The sequence below is a fragment of the Hyaena hyaena genome, unplaced genomic scaffold (assembly GCF_003009895.1).
Source record: "Hyaena hyaena isolate Hyena2069 unplaced genomic scaffold, ASM300989v1 scaffold_20, whole genome shotgun sequence".
Lineage (NCBI taxonomy): Eukaryota > Metazoa > Chordata > Mammalia > Carnivora > Hyaenidae > Hyaena > Hyaena hyaena.
In genome coordinates, this window is record NW_024080652.1 from 3,598,141 (window position 1) to 3,621,796 (window position 23,656).

At 59.3% G+C, this 23,656-nt stretch overlaps 1 protein-coding gene across 1 annotated transcript in view; it reads left to right on the forward strand.

Moving 5' to 3' along the window:
* FOXK1 (forkhead box K1) overlaps nucleotides 1-18,985 on the forward strand; it is a 60,478-nt gene extending 41,493 nt beyond the window's left edge. Inside the window, exons 2-9 of the mRNA XM_039226034.1 lie at nucleotides 4,008-4,193; nucleotides 13,510-13,666; nucleotides 14,193-14,339; nucleotides 14,967-15,160; nucleotides 16,531-16,697; nucleotides 16,797-17,081; nucleotides 17,904-18,128; nucleotides 18,463-18,985. Of these exons, the coding sequence (XP_039081965.1) occupies nucleotides 4,008-4,193; nucleotides 13,510-13,666; nucleotides 14,193-14,339; nucleotides 14,967-15,160; nucleotides 16,531-16,697; nucleotides 16,797-17,081; nucleotides 17,904-18,128; nucleotides 18,463-18,737 (1,636 nt within the window). The 3' untranslated portion in view covers nucleotides 18,738-18,985. The remainder of the gene's footprint in view (nucleotides 1-4,007; nucleotides 4,194-13,509; nucleotides 13,667-14,192; nucleotides 14,340-14,966; nucleotides 15,161-16,530; nucleotides 16,698-16,796; nucleotides 17,082-17,903; nucleotides 18,129-18,462) is intronic.
* The last annotated feature ends 4,671 nt before the right edge of the window (nucleotides 18,986-23,656 follow it).

Below are 23,656 nucleotides of genomic sequence, written 5' to 3' on the forward strand. Positions count from 1 at the left end.
TCCGCTGGGCTTCACGAGGGCCGCAAACGCCTGATCTGCCTGCTTCGTCCCTGGCTGCCATCCGCTGGGGCGTGGGGGGAAGGCTGGGGGGCACCCGGGTCGGCGTGCGGAACTTCAGTCGTCTGTTTGCAGTGTGGAGTGTCACTCTCTGCTCAGGTGCGTCTCTGTGGGTCGCCCACTCTGAGGAGACACGGCGGGGCGAGAGGCAGGCCGGGAGGTGGGGGCAGTGACAGCTCTGGAGAGGAATTCTCTATTACCTTAAAAAAAAAAAAAAACCACCACCTTTTTTGGAAGCTTTCACCTGTACTTCCTTCTCTTTCTGTTTATTTCTTGTGTCTAGAACGAAGTCACGGTACTTGTGTTTGTATCGGTGAGGTTTAGATGAGCCGTTTCTATCTGCAACAGTTTCCAGGCTGGTAGACAGGTGGTGGGGTTCCCACTTAAGGCCCTGGCGGAAGTGAGGAGAAGTCACTGTCCCAGGCCCCTCCCCCTGGATCAGTAGCTCCTTCAAACTTGAGCACTGCCAGGGCCAGACTTCTGCGCTGTGATCTTTGACCTGATGCTGAATAGGACCACTTCACAGGGAACCAAGGCACCGACCAGGGGCCTTTGGCTTCCAGATGGCCCCAGGACCTTTGCAAGGCTGGGGCAGACCCCGAGCGTGGGAGCTCGAGGGCAAGAACATTTGTTCAGAAGAGCTTGAATGAGATACAATTCACACAGCACGCAACTAACCCACTTACCTCGTCCACTTCATCGCTTTTCAGTTCGGTGTGCAGCTCCTGCCGTGATCAGTTTTAGGAGGTTTGCATCACCGGTTCCCCAGCAACTAGGGCTGGCCGGTTCCCCCTCGTCCCCAGCCCTAGGCCACCACCCACCCACTTTGTGTCTGTCCCTTAGGACAAAGACGCTCCGAGCAGACCTGACGGGCTGTCCCTCCCAGGAGGGCAGTTGCCTGCAGGCCCGGGCAGTGACTTCTCGTGAGTTCTAACACATGCACGCTTGGCCGGGAGTCCTGGCACTGAAGGCAGGTGCGCAGCGTGCGGTTGGAGTGAGATAGAGGGGAAGAAGCTCCAAGAGAATAGCTTTAATTGCAAAACATGCTCATTAAAACTCCACCCAGGGCCCTAACCCAGAATGAAAGTATTACAGGCCGAGAAGTAATCGGTGAGCCCTGAGCGCCCTGGGGAGGTGTCTTCCTGCCATTTCCCCTCCTCCCAGGTAGGATGCTGTCCGCCTCAGGATAGTTTCTGGAAGAGTGAGTCAGGAGCTGCTTTGGAAGCAGCCGTTACAGCAAATAGTACGAAAGTTTATTGTTAAACCTGAGTTGGAGACGACTCCTCCAGTAGGAAATTGTCCTGCTTGAGTCAGTTCTGGACGCTGTTCGATTTTGCTGCAGATTTGCTGACCCAAATCCCTGACCTACGAAACGTGTTTTGTTTTACTGAAAAATCCACCCATGTGCGTGTATCTTCTGGAATCTTTGGTTTTTGACCTGGAAAGTGCCTAAGAGATCATCTCTTCTGTTCACAGTGTCCCCTTTTGTTAGCCAAGGACACGGACCCATAGCGGTCAGGGCATGGAGCTCGCTAGAGGTGAGGCTAGTCCTAAGTCACACTTCTTCCTTCACGTTGGCCCCCTGTGTGTCAGCCCACACCCGACGCCTCTCCTGCACTGGGGACCGGAAGCGGTGCCCTCCCTGGGCCCCTCGGTCACCTGCTGAGACTCGCCCTCTGGTCCTGCGGTGATGCAGCCCCGGCCCAGACCCACCCGCCCGGAGCCTGGCTTTCCTGTCCTCGGTCCAGGGGTCCCGTGCCAGCTCTTGTGCTCACCTAGAACCCTGTTTTCTGTCATTCCCTTCTGCCTTGTGACCTCTGTTATGGCCAAAGCCACACCCTCCCTCTGGCTGCCTGCAGTATGCTCTCACCCATCAGCACGGGGCTGGTATGGTACGGGGCACCCCCTCCATCTGCACACCCTGCTGGCAGGTGGTCAGAGCCGCTGGCTGTGAGGACAAGCAGCTGCCGAAGGAAGAGACGCGAGAGGACAGAGAGCCCATGTGTAACCACTCCTCTCTGTCGCTTCCATGTCACACTGAGAACAGGGCTGTGCGCGTGTGTGGATGCCTCAGCTGGATTCCTGATTCCTGTCTCGGGGATGGTGGCCACCCTCGGACATGAGCTGGGACGGATGTGCGCTCCATGCCCTCAAAAGCTGACAGCCCCCCCCCCCCACGTCTAGAGAGACCAGAGGCCTCAGCATCCTAGGAAAACATGTGCTGTAACTTTCTCGCCAAGATACCAATCGATGAAGGAAACTTCTGTTGGGCTGTGGGAAGAAGGAAAGTGGAAGTGACCTCAGCATTTCAAACCGTGGCTTCCAAGAAGAAAATTCCAGAATATTTCCACATGGCCGCGGGTGGTCTCTGGCAGAACCATGGGGGCGACCTCAACACGACAGGACAAACACCTGCCCCCCCCCCGCCCCCACCCGGTGTGCTGGCGTCCAGACCACGTCCCCTAGGATCGGCACCACGTCAGGAAGCAGTGTCAGAAGCCCCTCTGTTCTGCTCTTAGGTCTGGAAACACGAATGTGGTGCCCGCGGCTCAGGATCCTGAGTGCCGCTGGCTGCAGGCCCCCCTTTGTTGAGACCCGGCCCCGGCGCCCAGGGATCTAGAAGGATCAGTACTGGCCCGTCGAGCCAGTTTGAGTTACTGACTTTGTCTGTGAGGTGCAGACAGCGTGGCTGCTAGAACAAATGCCGACCGTGTCGCCGAGTCATTTCACGAGAAGGGGGTTCCCCGCTAGAAGGCCCAGGGGAACCCCGTGGGTGCAAGCACCCATGCACTGTCTGGCGGGGTCTTAGAGCTGATTTTGACCTGTCCTTTAATCTTGTTTTTTAAAAACTATTTTACTGAGAGGAAAAGGGAAGTCAAATGAAAGGGGTCTTTGCCATGTCCGTGGGAGTCCGAGGGATCCAGTGGCAGGAGGGGGCCAGTGGCCTGCCGGCAGTGGCTCCTCAGGGTCGTGCCACGGGGGGACCTGGACACGCACCCAAGCTGCGCATCACATGGCATAATTGGAGCCCCTTTCTGAAACTCTGATAAATGCGTTGGAGGCAGGAGTTTACATGCACCATCTCCAGCGCCCCCCCCCCACTGTACCCCCCATTTTTCACAAAGAGCCTTTTCTAAGCAGTTGCCACGGGCGAGACTGTCACTGGCCTCGTGGGCAGCTGCTTTTATTCGGGCTCCCGTTTGTGTGCGTGACCCAGTCCTGCAGTTCCAGCCTGTTGAGGGCCTGTCCCTTTAGAAGTCAGAGGGCGCGCTGGAGAAACAATGTCCGGCTTTTACAGGCAGACGTTTCTTGGAGGGAGGTGACACACACACGCGCGCACACACGCACACACACACATACACACGTGCACGGGGTGGGACTTGGATGTGCAAAGCTGGGTTTGTTTGCATGTGGTCGCCTGCCTATAGAAAATCCAGGGCCCGGAGCCGATCGTGCAGCCGGTCCCTAAGTCCAGCCCATGGTCCTGTTTCTCCACAAGGGTCCTGCCGCCCCGGTCGAAGCCCCACCGCTTCTGTCACGCTCCATAGCATCTCGCAGCCGCACCACGGGTGTCTGTCTGCAAACTCTCCGCAGGAACGGTGATCCCAGCATCTGTCCCGACCAGCGTTCTCTGTGACGGTGAACCCCCCTCAGGTCCCCTGCAGCCACCCCAGCGGACAGGAGGTGGCTCTGTGTGTCTGAGCCTCCGCTGGGGCCCGTCTGGGTCTGTGCGTCTCCCTTCACACGTGCAGGGAAAGGAGAGCCCGTATCACTATCCACAAACATCCCAGTGACAGCATCAGAGAGAGGATTTCTGGTTCGCTCTGGGAACTGCAGAGGGACTGAAGGCGGAGGTTCCATTACTTGGTGATCTAGAACCTTCTGCTCCCAACCCTCGGCCTTCCTCCACATTTCGCCCGTGCTGACCTGTGCTCTCCCTTTCCTTGCAGGTGCACTCTTCGATTCCCCAGCACGGCCATCAAGATCCAGTTCACGTCGCTGTACCGTCAGGAGGAGGCCCCGGCGTCTCCCCTCCGGCCCCTCTACCCACAGATCTCCCCCCTGAAGATTCACATTCCGGAGCCGGATCTCCGCAGCCTAGTCAGCCCCGTCCCCTCCCCGACCGGCACCATCAGGTAAGCGGCCTGCCCCGGCCTATCTGCGGGCTCTCCACAGAATTGGGTCCCGGTGCCATCTGAGAAAGAGGAAGGTGACACAGAAGGTCCAGGCCCTCTGGACACCCCGTGTCACTCTGGAAAATGGCACATGGATGGAAAGTTTGAAACTGTTTTAGGTGCATCCAAGAGAAAACCTCTGGAGAATTCTCTTATAACGTGGAGCGTCAGGGCCCCACGAGTCAGGCAGGCTCCGGGCAGCACTGAACTTTTTTTCAGTTTTTCTGAACTCCATTTCTGAAGTTTTTAGGATTCTCATCCTTGGTGCGGTGCACAGAGGGCTCTTGGGGGAAGGTCTCAGGAGATCACATGGGCGGGGGGCTTGGCTCTGTGTGCCGCTTGTCCCACCCTCTGCCTGCATTGTCATGAAGCGCAGAGAAAGATGTGTCAGAGGGTCAGCATTTGGCACCGGCTGGAGCAGTTTGCTGCTTCATTAGCGATGTCTTCAGTGAAACTTCCTTTTTTTCTTCACTGTGTATGTGGCCCTGAGGTCCAGTGACCCCATACCCTGGTGCTGGTGCCTCGGCTCCAGCACCTTCCTTGGTGGCTGCAGCCTCAGTGACCGTGTCAGCCCTGGAAAAGGCAGGCGGAGGCTTAGCCTTACTCTGAAGATGCCTTTGCTCTCACACACATTCTGCTAGGGCCCCAGGTTCCCGGGAGTGCCTCTGAGCCACACGTTGAAAACCGCTGCGGCACGGGCAGGAGCTTTGCTGTCCCTGCAGCCTCCCTCACCACGCAGCCACGCTGTAGCGGGCCCGTGTTCAGGAGGCGTGTGTCGCTCAGTCTCTTTGTAAGAATCATGCATCACTTGTGCCTTTTGCCTTCCTGCGGGGACCCGCTGGTTACAAGTTGGGAACCGTTTGCACTGAGTTGGCTTTGAGTCCATGACCTGCGGAGCCAGTGAGTAGGTATGTCTTTCTCTGCGGAGAGGGCGGTGGGGACGGCATTGAACGTGGCCTGGCCTAAAACCCACGTCTGGGATGCGAATTCTGCTTCCAGCTGTGTGTCTGGTCAGCGGGAGAAGCAGAGGTGACTGAGGCCGGGCTCTGCAGCACAGGAAAACTGAGTGTGTGTCAGATCCTGGGTTTAGAGCCCTCCATGCCTGCCGCATCTCGACCACTCCGGCTCTTCAAGGAGGCTGCCTTTTCTTCAGCTCCTTCCAGCTTTCTAGAATGGCTCTGTTCTAAAACCCAAAACTGAGCGTGTGATCTCATTGTTCTATCGAATGGCTAACTTGAATTCGACCTAGAACATGAGGGGCTTTTTAAGTTTTTTATTTTTATTTTTTTTTGAGAAAGAGGGAGAGGATACGAGCAGGGGAGGGGCCGGGAGAAGGAGACAAAGTGAGAGAGCCAACAGGGGAAGAGCAGAGAGAGGGCACGGAAGATCCAAAGCAGGCTCTGCTCTGACAGCAGAGAGCCCGACCTGAGGCTCAAACTCATGAACCGTAAGATCATGACCTGAGCCACCCAGTCGCCCCTAGAACATTAGTTTTATGCTCTCACACTATGAAAGTGTCCCTGCACTTACTTATGTGTGTACTTCATACTTAGATAAGAAAAATGACATGGCGCAAAGTGACGTAGCCACTTTGGGAGACAGTCTGGCTCTCCCTCTCTCACGACGTGCCACGCGACCCAGCAACTCCGTGGAGTGTGAGGTCCGGGCAAATACTTGCACCCAAGGGCTCAGGGGAACATGAGTCAGAATAGCCCCGATGGGAAAACAACTCAAACGTCCATCAGCTAAGGAACAGATAAGTAAAATGTAGGACATCCTTACTGCGGAATGCCTCTTGGCCGTAAACAAGGAATGAAGTGCAACACTGACAGGAACTGTCTGGAACAGGCAAATCTAGAGAAAGCGAGGGGGTACTGGGCACCAGGGCCCCCCGGGAGCCTGCCAGCTATTACGGGGGTCCTTCCTGGGGTGATGAAAATGCTTTGGAATCAGAGCCTTGAGGGTTGCACAAGTGTGTGAACGCCCTGAAACCACTGAGCTGTACCCTCCAGACGCATGAATCACATCTCCGTGACACTGGTGCCGAGAGGTGGCTCGTAAGGTGCTCTCTGGTGCAGCGGCGGGCATGATGGCTGAGCATGGTTCACGCCCGTGCTGCCAGCGGCTGAGGGCTGGCCCTGCACAGTGCAGGTGGGCTGCGGGGTGCCTTCAGCGTCCGGCAAAGCCAGACCAGGTGGCAGGCATGGGGTCTTTAATGATCAGTTTATAATCCAGCCAAATGGACACTTTCTAAGAAAGAGAAATGTGCTGGCCTGTACCTGGGGGCCGTCAGAAAATAGACGCCCTAGTATAGCAGTCGGGTTCTGGCCCCTGCCCACTCACCCCCTGAGCACTGACCCTCTGCGGCCCCTGTGCGTCAACCCCTGCGCACCAACGGCCTGCGGCCCCTGCATGCTGCCCTGCGTGGAAGGGGGGCGGTGGCTCCCTCAGCAGTGAAGAGAGGCCTTGGGCAGGCTTGTGAGGGGCCAGTCCTGGGCTGGGACCTCAAGGCTGCGTCCCCACCCCCACGAGGGACTTGCTTCTCTTTTTCATGTGGCAGAATATTGGGGCAAGAAAGTAGGCACTCTGGGACTGGCCCTCTCCGGTTTTGGCTTTTAAAGTATGGCAGAGAGGATTTCTGTTTATATCCCTTTATCTTCATGCTGAGGAATCCAAGTGTTTAGAAACCTCGGGGGCCCTTGTGGTTTTGCTTGCCAAGATCCTGTTAGTCTTCGGGCCAGCGCAGGGGTGGAGCCTGGTGTTTACAAACACCACCACCCTTTGTCTCCTCCCTGGGACACCCCCTCCCTGCAACTGCAGGGGAGGGGAGGAGGGCTGCAGGCTGGCGCCCTGGGCCCTGCATGCCCGGCTGTCATGGCCCCCAGGCCCTCCCGACAGCGCATTGGGAGGAAACTCCTCTTCTCCTAGTTTGGTGTGCTTGAGTCCCGGCGGGCGCCATTGGCCGGTGTGCTTGTGTCCCAGCCCGTGCCATTGGCTGGTGTGCCTGTGTCCCCGCCCACACGGCCTCTCTTTGGGTTTCTCTCCTCCGTGGACCTGGTTGGTTTCTCCAGCACCCTGCCCAGCCAGAGCCCCGTCCCCTCCAGGGTTTTCCGAGTGGCGGTCCCTGTAGGAACATTCTGGATTCTGATAATAAACAGCCCCCGCCCCTCCCTCTGGACCCCGCCCGCCTTCCTTTCTGTTTGCCCTTTTTCTGAGTCCCACCCCCCTGCTGGCTAGGGGTGTGGTGCGCCTGTGGTTGGATTTTGCTTTGTTTTTGGGCGTTTGTTTGTGTTGCATGTGGGGTGGTGGTTGCTTTTTTTTTTTTTTTTTTTTTCCCAGAAAATGAATGAAGCTCTTTGAAATAAATTCTGCTGTCTTCAGCATTTTGTTGACTTTTCTTTCTGCTTTGCAAAGAAGTGGTGTTGTCAGGAAGAAGTTGGTTAATCATTTTCTGGGTTTTATAAAGCAAGAGGCCAATCTAAAAAAGGCTCTGGGAGTTGACTTTTAGGGAAAGCTCCGATTAGAAGCCAGAGAAAAGACAGCGCGGGAGGAGAGGGGCTGGTCCTCCCTGCGAGCCAGACCTCAGACGCTATTCCTTTAAGAAGGCGCTTCTTGAACTTGTTCAAGGTAGAGACCTAACCCCAGAGCGGTGATTTGTGTTAAGTCAGGCAGAGTCCTGGCCACAGGCTTCGAAACCGCCTTGAACCGTGGTCTTCACTCGCCGTTCCGCCTCCTTGCTGGTGGAGCCCTGCTGCTCTCAACCCAGGAGAAGGGCAGACTCGGGCCCTGCCCTGGGGTGACGTTCCCTGCATCACGGTCACGGCTTGTCGCCGCATGTTGCCTGCAGCCTTTGCATGTGCTCCTCCTGGGCCGCTGGACGCTGCTCCCCTGGGGGCCACCTGCCTTTGGAGCACCTGTACCTGTGGACGTCACACCCCAGCTTTCCCTGCCTGAAAACTGCGGGGAAATGAAAACTGGTTTATCCACACGGAACGGTGGGCTCTCCCCGTTCTTTACGTCCTCCCTCCTGCCGAAATCGGGCCAGGGTGGTTTGGGTTGTAAGAGGTGAGAGGACGTTCCGGTCTTTCCCAGGGTGGCCGTTTCCTGGTTCTCAAGGGGACCCTTTGAAGGTTCACGCCTAACGTTTGCTTGGCTGTGTGCTTAAACAACCTGTTGCCCTCCTGCTCCGGCAGGCACGTGACAGGCCCCGCCCAGGCCTCTCACTCTGGGACCGGAAGCCGGAAGGGGTGGAGCCGAGGGGGTGTGGGGGAGGCCTCCCCTCAAGGTCCTCAGGACCCGCCCCTCGGGCCCGCCCCTGGGATGTGCAAGGCCTGGTGAAGTCCAGGCCAGTTCGCCCACCGTACACTGAGGCCAAACGCACCGCAGAGACTAGTCAGGCCTCAGAAGCGGCTTCCCAGGGTTCCGCAGCGTCGTATTCGGCGTTCAGACAGGTCTCAACAGATGGCCTCCGTGGACTTTGCTTCCCTGTTTTTATTCCTTTCAGATCACGGCGATGCTGTGTACGCGCTATGCAGTCAGACACCTCCGGGAACCAGCTTCCCGCGGTGACGTTCCCGGGGCAGGGGCACTGGGCGCACCTGCTCCAGACGTCCTCACGGGACAGCTGTGGCCAGTCCTCCCCAGGGAGGCCCTGTGCGGCCCAGTGTCCTACGCGGGGCCTTTGCCCCCATTCGTGCTGGGCCTCGGGTGCCTTTCCGCATCACCGCCCGCAGTTGCCCCGCGATAACCGGCCGTCTCCAGGGCCCTGCCCTCAGGAGCAGTGCTGCGCTGGTCTCACAGGCCGCAGGCCAGGGTCGGCCCAGCCCAGCAAGGCTGCTGCTCCGAATCTTCTACGCATCTTACGCTGATGCAATGGAGTTCTCAGATTTGGTCATTTTAACATATGCTCTTTGGGGCGCCTGGGTGGCTCAGTTGGTTGATCGCCTTTTTTTTTTTTCTTTTATGTTTATTCACTTTGGAGAGAGAGAGGGAGACAGAGACGGGGCAGAGAGATGGAATCCCAAGCAGGCTCCACACTGTCAGCACAGAGCCTGATGAAGGACTCAAACTCATGAACCTGAACCAAAGTTGGACACTTAATGACTGAGCCAACCAGGCGCCCCAGTTGAGCATCTGACTCTTAATTTCAGTTCAGGCCATGATCCCAAAGTTGTGAGATCGAGCCTCCCCGCTCAGGCTCCGTGCTGAGCATGGAGCCTTCTTAAGATTCTCTCTCTCTCTCTCTCTCTCTCTCTCTCTCTCTCCCTCTCTCTCTCTATGTCTCTAAAATAAAACATAAAATAAAATAGGCTCTTTAAGAGTCACGAGCCACCAGATTTTAAGAACAGTCATTAAAACAGCTGTTACGGACGCTCATGCCAGGCGTGCGGAGGGCTGGACGCACATCTGCCCCTCACCTCCACAGTGACGTTCACAGGTCAGAAACAGCAGCTCACAGCAGATCAGATCTGCCCAGCAGACTGTGTGCCACAGTTGAACGTCGTGTTCGGCTGGTGTGCCCAGGCATGATGCCAGCACTAATTGATTTCATTTAAACTTGTAAAAAGTTGGTTTTTATCAAGGGAATATGTGAGCTGATATAAGAACAGAAATGCTCTGCGCAGCCTGTGATGGAAAGGAGTACTGCCCTGGCCCGCCGTAGTGGCACTGTGGTGGCCCCGCAGTGACTGACAGTCCAGCCCCGCCCTGGGTGCCCTGCTGGTGTCTGCTTTCCTCTGCGTGGTCCACTGCCAGCGTGTCTCATGTTGACTTCCTAGCTAGAAATTGGGCTGTGGGCTTGGTGGGCACCACTGATGGCTCCGGCGCCCACATTCCCTCTCTGCGCCTCGGCCAGTTCTGCTGGGCTGGGGGAGGAGGGGCGGTCCGGCTCCACTTCCTCGTCCCTGCAGCCAGCACTGGCCAGCGAGGCCCTTGGACCTGCCGGAAGAGCTTCCCCGGGAGCCTGGGCTCCCTGTGCCCGCACCCGGCCAGGGGCACCTTTGACCTTGACTCCCTCTGCCCAGCAGGTCTTCCCGACCTGCTCCTTGGTTTTAGTGGAGAGAGTCCCCTGTCACTTCCTGGGAAAGAGTACCGGACAAGTATATTTAGGAAATCATTTTTCTCCATTCACGCTGGATGAAGGGCTTCACTGTGCGGGGAATTAGTGCAACACATTTTCTCCTCAGAATTTAAAATCGTTTTCTAGCTTTCAGTGTTGCTGTTAAAGAATCTGGTGCCCCTCTTGCTCCCTGACCCTTTTGGACCCACTGTTTGCCCGCTGACTGCACAGTGTGGGCCGGTCCGTGATGACCTTACTGTTCCCTGGGCCCAGGGAACCTCCCCTCCTGCACTTACCTCTCTCTCTCTCGCCTCCCCCTCTCCCGCCTCCCCCTCTCCTGGAAGGCTTTCTCCTCCCCACCCCACCCCACCCCCGGTCCTTTACCTGAACTTCCTTCCTTGTCCTTCGAAACTGCCTTAGCAGCCTTCCCACCAGCTCATAAATGCAGTCTGTGCCCTGGGGACAAGGTCAAGGCCACACTCCGTCTTTCCAGGTACAGACTTCCTGAGCCAGCCTCCCATCGATTGGTCTTTCTCAGCTTGAATTCTTACCATCACAGTCAGACCTGGAAATGCGTTTTCCTATCGGGCTAGTTCTTCTTTTCTAATATTTGTAAACACAGGATGCAGTGTCATTGCCAACTGTGACCTGTGTGGTCACAGAGGTCCCGTCTGGGCCTAGACTGTCACCTGGACAGCCTGGGTTTGCTCTGCTGAGACAGCGGCCGCAGGGCAGAGTGCCCGCCACTCAACACATTAAGTCTTTCAGGCCTGAAACAAAAATGTAACTCGGGAGCACTTTTCCATCAAAGGGGAGTTGGTGACCAGCAGAGGAAAAGGCACGTTCAGCTTTGATTCCCCCTTTAATCGTGAGTCAGGAGGAACAGACGCTTATTTCATGTGACATCTGGTAGGTCATGGCTGCTCGGCCTCTGCTGCTTTACGGAGTTCAGATCCAGGCTTTCCTCGCACCTGCGTGGTTGGTGAGCAGTTCTTTGCTTGAGCCTGGTGTCCAGGCAGGGCCCCACCGTTTCCTCTCCCACCCCCTCTGGAGATACACAAGGCTGTTTAGACTTTAAGAATTTTTTTCAGGATGCCTGGCTGGCTCAGTCATAGAGCACGCGACTCTTGATCTCAGGGTCATGAGTTCAAGTCCCATGTTGGGCGTGGAGCCTACTTTTAAAAAAGAAGAAGAATCTTTTCCAGATGTTGCTAGTAGTCGGGAAGATTTCCAGTGGAGTAGGAAGCTCTGGTATGGGACACTGAATGTCTCAGTGGGTTTCCACAGAGCGGGAGCCTTGCTTTAAGCCCACGGCCCCAAGCCCCCCCCTCACCCCTGCCCCTCTGAGGCCCCTCTTTGAACTGAGTTTTGTCCGGCTCTCAGATCTTCCTGAGCTCACGTGACATCTCTCTGTCCTCCTTCCCTTCATGTGGCCATGTGACATCTGGGCGGCCGGGTACCAGGCACGGCCCTCTTGGCCCCGGGAGACAGCTGAATGGGGCTCATGGAGAAGCTAGCCACTCTGAGGCCAGAAGGGCTGTGCACACACACGGGTCTGCCTGGGATGCACCTGCTGGGCAGCTGTGGGGTCACGGCCAGTACCTGCCAGCACAGCTACCGGGCACCACAGAAAGTGCTAGGGGCGGCCCCCCTTCTTTCCGTGAGCCGCTTTCACTACCCTGTGTATTACTTCCATTTGAAATCATTTTTGGCGAATGACAGCCTTTTCTCTCCCTGGGTTTTGCCTCAGAGTTCGATGCAAGTTGTCCGTAGTCTTTTACAGAATGGTGACATGGGACAGGTGGCCGTGTGCTGAAGCCCACAGGCCACCGCGTGTCGTCTCCACTGGTGAGGGCGCCCCGTCCGCAGCACGTGGCTAGGGTCCCCCCCGCCACCTGGTCGGGTGTGGACCTGTGTCCGGGAAGCATGTCTCTGGGTCTCAGCCCTCGTGGCTGGAGGAAGGCTTACAGTCCCATCCACATGGAGTGTGCAGCATGTGGGGACGGGGCTGCCTCTGCGCCCGTGCCTCCTGGGCTGCCGCACCGTTTGGCACAGCGCAGGGCAGAATCTTCAGGAAGCGCCCCTCACGTCAGGGTCACATGACCGTTGAACCGCCGCCTCGTGCCGCGTGCGAGTTTTGCCTGTTTTCAAGCACGCGGACATGTTACCAGTGACATCCCCACCCAACTCACATTATAAGTTTAGGTTTTGTGTATTTGGTTCCAAATTCAGTTAAGAAAAAATTGCTTTTGTTATTGTTTTCTGCCTTTACCAATGGGAGACAGATCCGCCAGCCAGTGGTTGTTGGGCCCAGGGGAGGAGGAAGGTTCTGGACACTGCGGGGCAGGATGCTTGGGCCGGAAAGTGGAACAGAGCACACGGCACGTGTTTGGACACCTGGGGCCTTCTGGATGGTTCCTGGTGGGGTGCTGGCCTGGCAGGCGCGCTCCTGAGGCCAGGGGCCTGCTGTCCGGGCAGGTCCCAGCAGGGGCACCTCTTACCTGGGCTCATTACCCCCTCAGTGTCTTCATCTGTTTCCTCTGAAAACTTTAGAACAGAACTGGTTTTCAAAATCAGAATGTTGTGGTTTGATAACCAAAGTTCACCTGGTAAACGAGAGCGCCAGACCAGTGCCTGTTGCCCGTGAGCCAGGCTGGGCTGGGCGGGCAGGAAGCGGCCGGGGGTGGGGGGGGGGGGGGGGGCCAGCAGGCCACTCGGGACCCGCAGGAAACAGGAGTGGTCTTGGAGCATGGATGGTTCCAGCACAGAGGTTGAAGCCGTGGCTGTGGCCGTGGCCCCTGAGGAACTAGGGAGGGCTGGTCCAGAGGTGCTCCCGCCCTCTCTGAATTCCACGGCTCCCTGGCCTTTGCCCACAGCGCCCTCGTGTGGACCAGTGAGCACCCGACAGCAGCAGCAGCACAGGGCAGCCTGGCCGTCTGCGGTGGGAACAGGAGGCCGATGGGTGGGCTGCCCTGGAAACCCGCCTGTCAGGACCCACCACTGCCTGCTGTGAGCACAAACTGCCGCCACACGGACCGTCCCTGGTCGCACGTGGTCTGTCCTTTACCAAGGGGAGGTACAGTGTCCTGATAACGTAGAGAAGGAAAGGGTCAGGATTTCTCTGTCGCCCTGTGTCACTCAGATAGGTGCTGAGGTCCTGCGCCACCAGATCCTCCTTTTCAAGATCCCAAACTTAGGACGTGTCACTTGTCTCCGCAGTGTTCCCAACTCCTGCCCGGCCAGTCCACGTGGAGCGGGCTCATCCGGCTACCGCTTCGTCCAGAACGTAACCTCGGACCTGCAGCTGGCCGCAGAGTTCGCCGCGAAGGCCGCCTCAGAGCAGCAGGCGGACACGTCCGGAGGGGACAGCCCCAAGGTCTCGGGGCTCCAGGCGCACGGGGCTGCGCGGCGGCCGGGCGTGGGGCGTGGGGCACAGGGCGGTGCCGGCGTGAAAATGAGCCGCAGCTGGGGACAGGATGCTGCCGGGACGGCCCGGTTTGCCCGCTTGCTGGTGGTGCCTTGAGGCCCCGTGGATGCCGTTCTTCTCCTTACCGATTTCCCTCGTCCCCGTCTGCTGGTGACAGGGTGGCTTCAGGCCTTTTATGAGTCTCTGCGGGAAAATGGCAAGTTTTTCCTTACAGCACTGCATCTTGGCTCATTGCCATCCGATACCCATTCTGAAGTCCGCTTGTAGAGGAAGGGAGAGATTTCTGACTCTTCCCCGTGGGGGACGGGCGCAGCCAGGCCCCATTGACTGCTCGCGTGTTGGTGAAGCAGGCGGCGGTCGCTGGGACGGGGCTGGGGGGCACGCGGTCACTGTTGGTCCATGTCAGAAGGGTGCTCTCAGGAGGGACCAGGCGGGGTGCCCCCGGGAGCTGACCCCGCGTTGCATGTCTCCACAGGACGAGTCGAAGCCGCCGTACTCCTACGCGCAGCTGATCGTGCAGGCCATCTCGTCCGCGCAGGACAGGCAGCTAACACTAAGCGGCATCTACGCCCACATCACCAAGCATTACCCTTACTACCGGACGGCTGACAAAGGCTGGCAGGTGAGGCCCGGAGCCCGAGGAGCCAGTTTCTGGGCCTGCCACCCAGGAGCAAGGGCGCCCACAGGTCGGGCGTGTTCTGTAAGACGGCCGGTGGTACAGAGATGCCCCCATTGGTGACCTGTGGTGGATCTCAGATGAGCCACAGCCCCTGTGAGTCCAAATAGTCTTGCCTCTCTCTAACGTGCAGAACAGGGAGGGTCAGTACGTGTGCCTTATTATGTGTTCACGCTCACCACACCTTACAGTCCTGGGCTACACAGGGACCAGGGTCGTCAGACCTAACTTAGCGGTGTCACACTTGCTTATGGACATTTTCCCGGAGTCGCTATTGTCCCTTGGCTCCTTGATTTAGTATAGGTTCTGGACTTGGCAGACTCCCGGACTATGGCTTGTCTTTCTGTTTTACTTTTTCTAGAAAGAATGCTATGCTCAATTGTGATAGAAAAAAAAATACCACAGTGCCTTTGCACTTGCCAGTGAAACACAATTACCTTGCCAGCCTGTGGCGTGCCCTCGCTGGCATCATCTCTGGGCTGTGCCATCGCTTCTGGTTTCGTGTCTGTTGCGTTCAGATTCAGGGTTCGTTTTCTCTTGTGCTAACTGGCAAATGTCTCTGTTTGTCCACAGAATTCAATCCGGCACAACCTCTCTTTGAACCGCTACTTTATTAAAGTCCCTCGTTCCCAGGAGGAGCCTGGGAAGGGGTCTTTTTGGCGAATAGACCCTGCCTCAGAAGCGAAGCTCGTGGAACAGGCATTCCGGAAACGGAGGCAGAGGGGCGTCTCCTGCTTCCGCACCCCCTTTGGGCCACTGTCGTCCAGGTAAGCCTCTGCCCTGACCCTCGCTCAGAGGCTGGCTTCCCCAGACGTCCACGTCACAGACTTTGGGGACTTTAAACTTGTTACCTGTTTTTCTCGAGCGGGGCTGTCTTAGGACCGGCAAGGTCTGTCACGGCAGAGTCAGCACATAGCCAGCTTGCTGCTCCTCTGACCTGTCTGCTGTCAGCAGCCAGTGCCATAACCTAAGTAGAAATTGGAATAAAGGTGACAGTCACATCGGTAAAGTTGGGATTCGGAATGTTTCAGTGGAGCTCAGATTTTCCAGACCCCACGTGGCTTACTGGGAAAGTGGAGGGAGACCATGCGAGGGTGACCAGGGCTGGTGTGCAGGCACCCCAGGAGCACAGTTCCACAGGCCTGGCCTCTCCCGGCTTCCGGGGCTTGCCAGCTGTGCCCGGTCCCCCCGCGCTCGTGGGAGCATCACCCCAACCCCTGGCTGCATCTCCCCGCCCCCGGGGAAGGGGGCGTGTTTGTGTTGGGCAGGAGACGGGCAGAAAGCGGGGTGCACTTGGTGCAGTGTAAGGTCCTGCTAGAGATGAGTGACGACTGTCACAGGCTCAGGGACCGGGGGGGACCCAGGTGCTACCAGCTGGAGCGTGGGAAGGAGCAGATGGGGTCCAGGCCTGGGTGGGAGTCTGGCAAGCCAGCTGGCAGGTGGGAAAAGCAGTAGGAATCCTTGAGGGCTGGGGGCGGGGAGAGTGCCAAGTCTGTGCCCGGGGAGACCTGGGTGCCATTTACGGTGACAAATAAATGCAGAGTGAAGGTGCCATCTCCCCAGCTGCACCCAGGCAGCCCCGTCGTCCTGCCTTGGAGGGTTTGTGTTGATATTGACCCTGTGATTCTGCTCGCGGGACACGGGTCCCCGTGCTGTGTGGCCGGTCCCGGGCCAGCCTCACTGGCAGGAGCCGGATGGGGGCGCTGTTGCAGAACCGCGGCCAAGGGAGCAGCCTTTCCCGAGAGGTGAATAGCCTGGAGGTGTGTCCTTGGTCCTAGTGGGTTCTTTATGCCCATCCCGCCAAGGCTTGTAATTTTAACGCGGACACTGAGCCACTCTTGCGGAAGCTGGTGGGTCCCTTTGAGGAAGTGAGTGCTCTGAAGTGTGGCTCTTGCTGGGAAGCCACGGATAACGTGGCGCTCTCCCATTCACTGGGCTCAGTGCCCGCCGCTGTTCCATTCATCAGGCAGTGTCGTCATGGGTGTGGGAAGCCCCTCGTGAGGACAGAGAAGCGTCAGGAAAAGCCGGTGCAGGTGGTGTGCGAGACACGGATGCAGCGACGTTCACATTCAGGTGCCATCTCCATTCCTCATTCTGTGTGCTTACCCCGCGGCCCTTCGTCTCGTTGCTTCCGTAGGAGCGCTCCGGCCTCGCCCACCCACCCTGGGCTTGTATCCCCTCGCTCCAGTGGCCTGCAGACCCCAGAGTGCCTGTCTCGAGAGGGCTCGCCCATTCCACATGACCCCGACTTTGGGTCGAAGTTGGCGTCTGTTCCGGAGTATCGGTATTCCCAGAGCGCACCCGGTAAGAGTGGTCTGGGGGCCTCTGCGTGATGTGGCAGAACCGTGGTGGGAGGGAGCCTCACGTGCACGGGCTCAGCGGCCACGTTCCTCCCCTTCACAGGCTCTCCCGTCAGTGCCCAGCCGGTGATCATGGCCGTGCCTCCCCGACCGCCCAGCCTGGTGGCCAAGCCCGTCGCCTACATGCCGGCGTCCATAGTGACGGCGCAGCCGCCCTCCGGCCACGCCATCCACGTGGTGCAGCAGGCCCCCCCCGTCACCATGCTCAGGGTGGTCACCACGTCCGCCAGCTCTGCCAATGGGTACATCCTCGCCAGCCAGGCCTCGGCAGGAGGCGCCCACGAAGCGGCGGGCACGGCCGTGCTGGACCTGGGCAGCGAGGCCAGAGGTAAGGCGGTCACACGGTCCCCAGGCCGGGCTGGTGTCTGGGAGGTCGTCCATCAGCCTGGGCTACGAGGCTACAGGGCCACATTCTGAGGACACACGCAGTCTCTGGGGACCGATGGCTCTCCGGCTGCTGCCGTACCTCCTGCCACGAGCTTCTCGGGGAGCGCGTCCTTTTAGATCCATGCCAACCCCCATCCTCAGTGGTCGCGCCTTCGGGTGCATGTGGTCCTCGAGGAAACGGCACTGGGTTGTGGGGCTTGAGGCTGTGGTCCCGGGTGGGGGGTGGGGGAGATCGTTGCTCTGGAGCCCCCAGCAGGGAGTCCTTAGAGGTCACTTAAAATGAAGAACAGCCACAGATTCCTACGTGAGGCCTCTCGAGCCCAAGGATACCGTGTACTTGTTGGAAATGCAACGCCGGCCGTGGAAGACGCTGGCGGGAGCTTGACTCCGGGGCCTCCTCCTTGTGGCCCCCACGCCTGTAGGTGTCATAACGACAAAGACATTTTGGGGAAAGAAGTCCATGACTCCAGATGCAAATGTTTTCATTCCAAATGATAACAGTTTTTTCTATGTTTACGTTTGGCTTGCTTCAAATTCAGGACCTGTCAGTCTTTTGCTAAAACCGTGTTATTCGTTTTTCTGTTGTTTCAAACGTATCTCGTCAGTAGGATTTTTCTTTTGAGAACGTTTTCCCCGGTGTCGATGTCGATGCTTTAAAGCCACAGTCCGTTCCCCGTGTAAACAGACTTCCTGCCGAGGCACGTGTGGGCGTGGGCGCGGGCGCGGGGTGGCCGCAGGGTTCGCACACCCTGTATTCCTGCAGGCCTGGAAGAGAAGCCCACCATCGCATTCGCCACCATCCCCGCCGCAAGCCGCGTCATCCAGACAGTAGCCAGTCAGATGGCCCCAGGGGTCCCTGGCCACACAGTCACCATCCTGCAGCCGGCCGCTCCGGTGACCATCGGGCAGCACCACCTTCCAGTCCGGGCCGTCACTCAGAATGGGAAGCACGCGGTCCCCACCAACAGCTTGGCTGGCAGCACTTACGGTGAGGCCCTGCCCCCCTGCACCGCCTCGTTCCGCCCGTTGCACCCACCTTTTGAGGATGTCCAGTCGATGCAGCGATCCCCTTGGCGCAGTGCGTCTGCATGGGCACTGGTCAGGCCCGGGCGGGACAGAGCTCCCACCCTGGAGCTCGCGCCTGTGGGATCAGGAAAGTGTTGGAGAAGGGCAGTGAGTCCTGGCAGGGACTGAAGCAGGGGTGGAGCTGCATGGAGGGGGCGGGGAGGGCCCGTGTGGTCAGCCCGGCCGCCCTGCCGTGGCTCCACGTGTGCTGGTCTCCCCCGTTTGCCAACACGCACCTCTCTCCCCTCCACTCCCAGCCCTCACCAGCCCCCTGCAGCTGCTGGCGGCCCAGGCAAGCTCATCCACGCCAGTGGTGGTCACACGGGTTTGCGAGGTGGGGCCCGAGGAGCCCGCAGCCGCCTCCACGACCGCCCCCGCCCCAGCCACAGCGGCCTCCACCGCCTCCGCAGCCTCTTCCACTGGGGAGCCTGAGGTCAAAAGGTCGCGTGTAGAGGAGCCCAGTGGGACTGTGACGACGCAGGCCGGGGTGATCGCGGCTGCTGGCCCGCAGGGGCCTGGCACCGGGGAGTGAGACACCCATGTGCGGCCGAGTGGGACGCTTGCCAAAAGGGATTCTGGAGCCGGGCCCGACCGCCGACCGCCTGCCGCCTGCAGACCACGACGCAAAGGCCCCACACTGACCTGCGCACGTGCCAAACGGACAGGGTGGCCTCAGCCTCCCCTGCAACCCGGACACGCTGGTCCTCCCCGTTCTGTCTCCTGTCCCTGCTGTGGTTTAAAACAAAACACATAAATGAGTTGAGACAGCTGATTGTACGACTCGGGAATTGTCTGTCTTTATTTCCTTTCCCCTCCACCACCTTCTCTCCTGGGCCCGTGGTCGAGGGCGTGGGGGATGGGCCGTGGCCCGGCGCCTGGAGGAGCGGATCACGGGCAACTCAGCCGCGAGCAGAGGCAAGGCTTCCAGAGCAGCCATGGCCCCCAGAGGCCCGGATGGAGGCCATCGTGCCGGGGAGGCCAGCAGCGGCCCGGATGCTGTCTGCGGCGGATCGGGAGTGCGCAGGAGGGCAGGCGCTGCCAGAGCCCACATCATCTGGGGGTGTTTTCTCCCTAAAGTAGCAGCCTAGAAAGTGTCGGCATGAATCTGGGGCGGGGGGCGCAGGCTTGGCTTTCTGGTTTCTTGAAACAGTGGGATTCAGGCTTACTCACAAATCTGAGGTGAACACGAGGGAGCAGGTGTCCACGAGGCCTCTGGGTGTGGACAGCGCAGCAGCCATAGGCATTAATCCTGGGACAAGTCGATGCTGCTGCTCTGCCTGCTAACTTCAAGGAAGATCGACGGCCTCCCAGACTGGCGTTCGGGGCAGAAAGCTGTGTCGGCGGGGAGCACTGAGGGCCCTCGTCCACAGGCTGCAAAGCCAGGAGTCGGTGAGCCCTGTGTCCTCTGCGGCCTAAGGCCCTGGGGCCCGGATGCCGTGGGACACACAGCACTGCTGGAGGCCTCGCATACCGTCGGCAAGGGACAGTCACTTTACCACCTGAGGCGCACCTCCTAGGCCCACAGCACCGGGCCCCGCCGCCCCTGCGCTCACACTTGCTGCCTCCGTGGGTTTTGCCTGCGACCTGGCCCCGTGACCAGCAGGCGGCAACAGGCACCCTGGAACTGCAGATGCCCTTGCTGCTGGGGCCGTCACCGCGGCCGGAGGTGAACCGCACTCCTGGTTTATAGCCCACTTCGGGGTCCACGTTATAGCTCTTCAGCTCCTCTTGGAGAACATTCTCAGGAAACGTTAAGTGGTCTGTAAAAAACAACTTTGAACTTGGCTGGCCGACCCACGCTGGTTTTCCCGGTGGTGGACACTGGGCCCTGCACCGAAGTCCGGTGGGGACGGTGTTCCTTCCTGGAAGTGGCGTGTCCTCAGCATTAGTCTCCAGCCAGCAAAGCTGTCCCCCCACCCCCACCCCCCAGGCCCTATGGCAGCACCGGCCAGAGAACTCGGCCTCTGCAGCCCCTGAGAGGAGGAGCAGGCCTGGCAGGTTGGGCATGGTGCCAGCTCGCAATGCAGGGGAAACCGTGGGACATGGCCTCGCGGCATTCAGGCAAGACTGGCTTAGGTGCCGAGCGTGGCCTGGCCGTGGCCAGCACTTGTTGGAGGCCAGACGGCCTCTGTCTCACTGCCGTGGTCATCAGTCGCCAAGGACAATTATGGAGTGTCCTCAAGTCTGGCCTGGTGACACCTGGCCTGACATTCTTCAGGCCCCAAACCCCTTGTTTCTATGGCAGCGACTTCAAGAGGGAGAGAAGCTCCCATGAAGCCCTGCCCAATGTCTTCGGTGACATGGGGGTGGGGACGGCTGAGCCTGCCATCCTCGGTGACAGGAATCCGCACTCTGTTCGCGCTGACGTTTTTTGTTTTATAAATTGTCTTTTGCAGCAGCATCTGGTGTGTGCATGAGAGGGCGGGTGGCTTGGGCTGGGGTCCTGCAGGCCGTCTGCCCTGGGCCTTACTGGAGAGGATCCAAACCTAGGGCCTGCCTTTGGGTCAGCTGTTATGAGGTCCCGCTGAGGGGACTGCGTTTGCTTGCGGGCTGGCAGGACAGACCTGGGTTTGCCCCCGTGGGAACGCTGGGCTGGCAGCCCTGCACAGAACACGCAGGGCAGTATGGGCGCGGATGCAGGGCAGTGTGGACGCGAACGTGGGGCAGTGTGGGTGCGGACGCGGGGCAGTGTGGGTGTGGGAGAGTGTTGGGCCTTCTCCTAGTCTGGTCAGTCTGGCCCTGACCCTCTGCTTGCCCGACTTTTGAGACACTTCGGTTTCGGTTCATGTTTGGCGATGGGCCACCCTGTGTCCAGGCGGTGGCTCCCCGAGAAGGAAGCCAGGAGAGGGCAGAGTGTCTGCTGGGGGGACTCTGCCATGTGGGAGCTCGTGGGACTGAGGAGGGCACCCTGTGCAGTCAACTCAGACCAGACGCAGAGCAGTGCAGGACAGGGAGCGGGCGAGGCCTCGGGGGAGCTCCCGGGGGAGTGGCTGGGTGGGTTCACGGTCCTCCGACTAGAGAGCCCGCCTGCCTCCTGCCCGCCCTTGGCCAGGGACGGGGGACCAGACCACCAGTTGCACCTTAGAGCGGAGAGGTGGTTCTTTGCCCCCCGAGCCCACTGCGTGATGGTCCCCCCTCCCCCTCCCCCCACCGCCACACACACACTGGAAGCAAGAGTGCCAGGCCAGCAGTGATGAAGGGACCACGGCCCTCAGAATCTGTTGCCTGTGACCCACCACAACCGTGGGCTGTAGAGGTGGGCCAGCCCCCGCCAGGCAGGGGGAGAAGCAGAAATTGCTCAATTCCGGCACCATCCTGGTGTCAGTGTGATCTCAGGTGTCCAAGAACCTTCTCTTTGGTCACCGGGGGCTCAGGTGCCCATGAAGGGGGCAGCCAGGCAGATGCTCGGGCTCTGGGAAGGACCGGCCTCCCCAGTGACACAGGACACTCGGGCCCTCTCCGCCTGGACCCACCTCCCTTCTCTGTCTGCTGCTCGACCCATCACCACACTGACTGGGGCCAGGTACGGGAAAGCACCCTCTCTGCACGGAAAGAAGTCACAGAAGTAACTTCTCAGTAGTAGAGTGTTTTCCACCAGGACTGTCTAGCAGCCAATGGAAGGAGGAGGCTTGTACCCAGAGCTCAGGGGCCTGTGTCACAGGCCCAGTGAGCGCCACAGTGTGGTCCACAGAAGGCCACGGGGGGCTCAGCCCCTGCAGCCCCAGGGTGGACCTCACTAGCAGTCTGCATCTTTCTTGCCCAGGGGTGCTGTCCTGAGTAGGGTGAGGACAGGCTGGGGCCGCCTGTCGGGGGCTCGGCCAACTGTCCTTTTCCAAAGACTTACAGGTGACACGACTCACATCCCTCGGTGAGGTTAGACACATGCCGGAACTGCCCCCCTCACCCCCCCATCCTGGGACACGGCTCCTCGGCCTCACCCCCGCCCTGGGGACGGCAGGACCGATGGCCAGGCACACCGAGCCCCGCGTGCTCGCAGCCGCTCCCGGCAGCTTCCCCCTTTCTGTGTCTGGTGGGTTCGTGTTTGAGGTTTGCTGTTTTCCCTTTGTTCTTGTTTAAGAGCCAGGCCACATTGCGAAGGTGACGAAGGATTTCTGGGCTGCTGAAGTGACTGTTCTGTGAATCTCAAGCTGGCGGGGTGGGGCCCCGCTGTGCCCCGACGGGTTCAGTGGGGACCTTCTGGTCCATTTTCTGCTCCTTGCTGGGGCTGGCGGAAGAGTGGTTTGGGGCCATGGGCCTGATTCGGCTAGTGCTCCCCTTCCTCTGAGACTGGGTCTCTGTGGAGCATCCGGAGGGGGCAGCGTGAGATGGCTCCATTCAGAATTCAGGAGGAAGAGAAGGCCTGCCTTTGGCCTTGGGGTCAGCTTCCTTATAGAGACTAAAACAGGCCTCATTTGAAAAAAGAACACTTAGTTCGATGTGCGAAAGCATCAGAGAGGAAGAAACAACTTCCCTGATCCCTTAGGGCCAGAAGGCAGCCCCCGTGGGTGTGTGGTTCTCCTTCTGCCTGGCCCTCGAGCGACCGTGCATGGCCTGCGGGGCCGTCTCGGGGTCACACAGCACGGCCCCGCTCAGGGCAGCTGTGTGCGCAGATGCTGAGGGGACCGTGCGCTGCTTATTTGAGGGACTGCAACTCTCCGCAGGTCCCGGGAGCCACAGCTGCTAACCAGAAGCCCGGGGGCTCGGCTGCACCAGGCCCCCCTCTTCCCCGACCCACGGCCCCGCCGCTAGTTCGGCTCAAAGCAGAGCACGTCCCCCCAGCCCCCTACAAGCCGTCTTTGTGATACCTCTGCCTCGAAGCAGTATTCACTGGGAAGAATGTAAGTTTGCCCGTGTGCCCCTGGGTGGGGCCGCCCTCCAGACGGGCCTCGGCAGGGGTGGCCGCGCCTGTGGTCCCTCGCCCCTCACCCGGTGTCTGTCCCTCGTTTCCAGCTTGTTCTCCTGTTTTATAAAGCCCTTTCCTTTCACGCGTTCCTTGCCAAGGCCTTGCTTCCCGCATTAGGTTTTACGTGCTCAGGACCCGGCCGGTTGGGTGCGGGGGACCTGAGATGGGAGTCTGTGACGCAGGAGTGTGTCCTGTGAGCCCACTTCCCCAGTTGTGGTTGAGGAGAATCGGTTTTGTCCTGTGTTGAGCGAGGCCGCCTCCTGAGCCGCCAGGGGTCCCAGGCCATGTGGGGCCATCTCTGCCAAGGTGCTCGCCCTCCCACCCCCCTCCCTGGCTCGGCCCTGGCGCTTGGAGGGACGCTCCTCAAGCTGCATCACCGGCGCATCCTCAGAAGTCAGCGTGGAGGCACCAGGGCCTCGGGCACGACGGGGTGCCCCCTGTGCCCACACCCCTCGGGCAGGTCACACGGCAGCTAAACAGAGGTCAGACGTCTGCAGGGTCGCCTCCCTGAGCCTGGCAGACCCCTCAGTGCCTACACCACGTCAGAG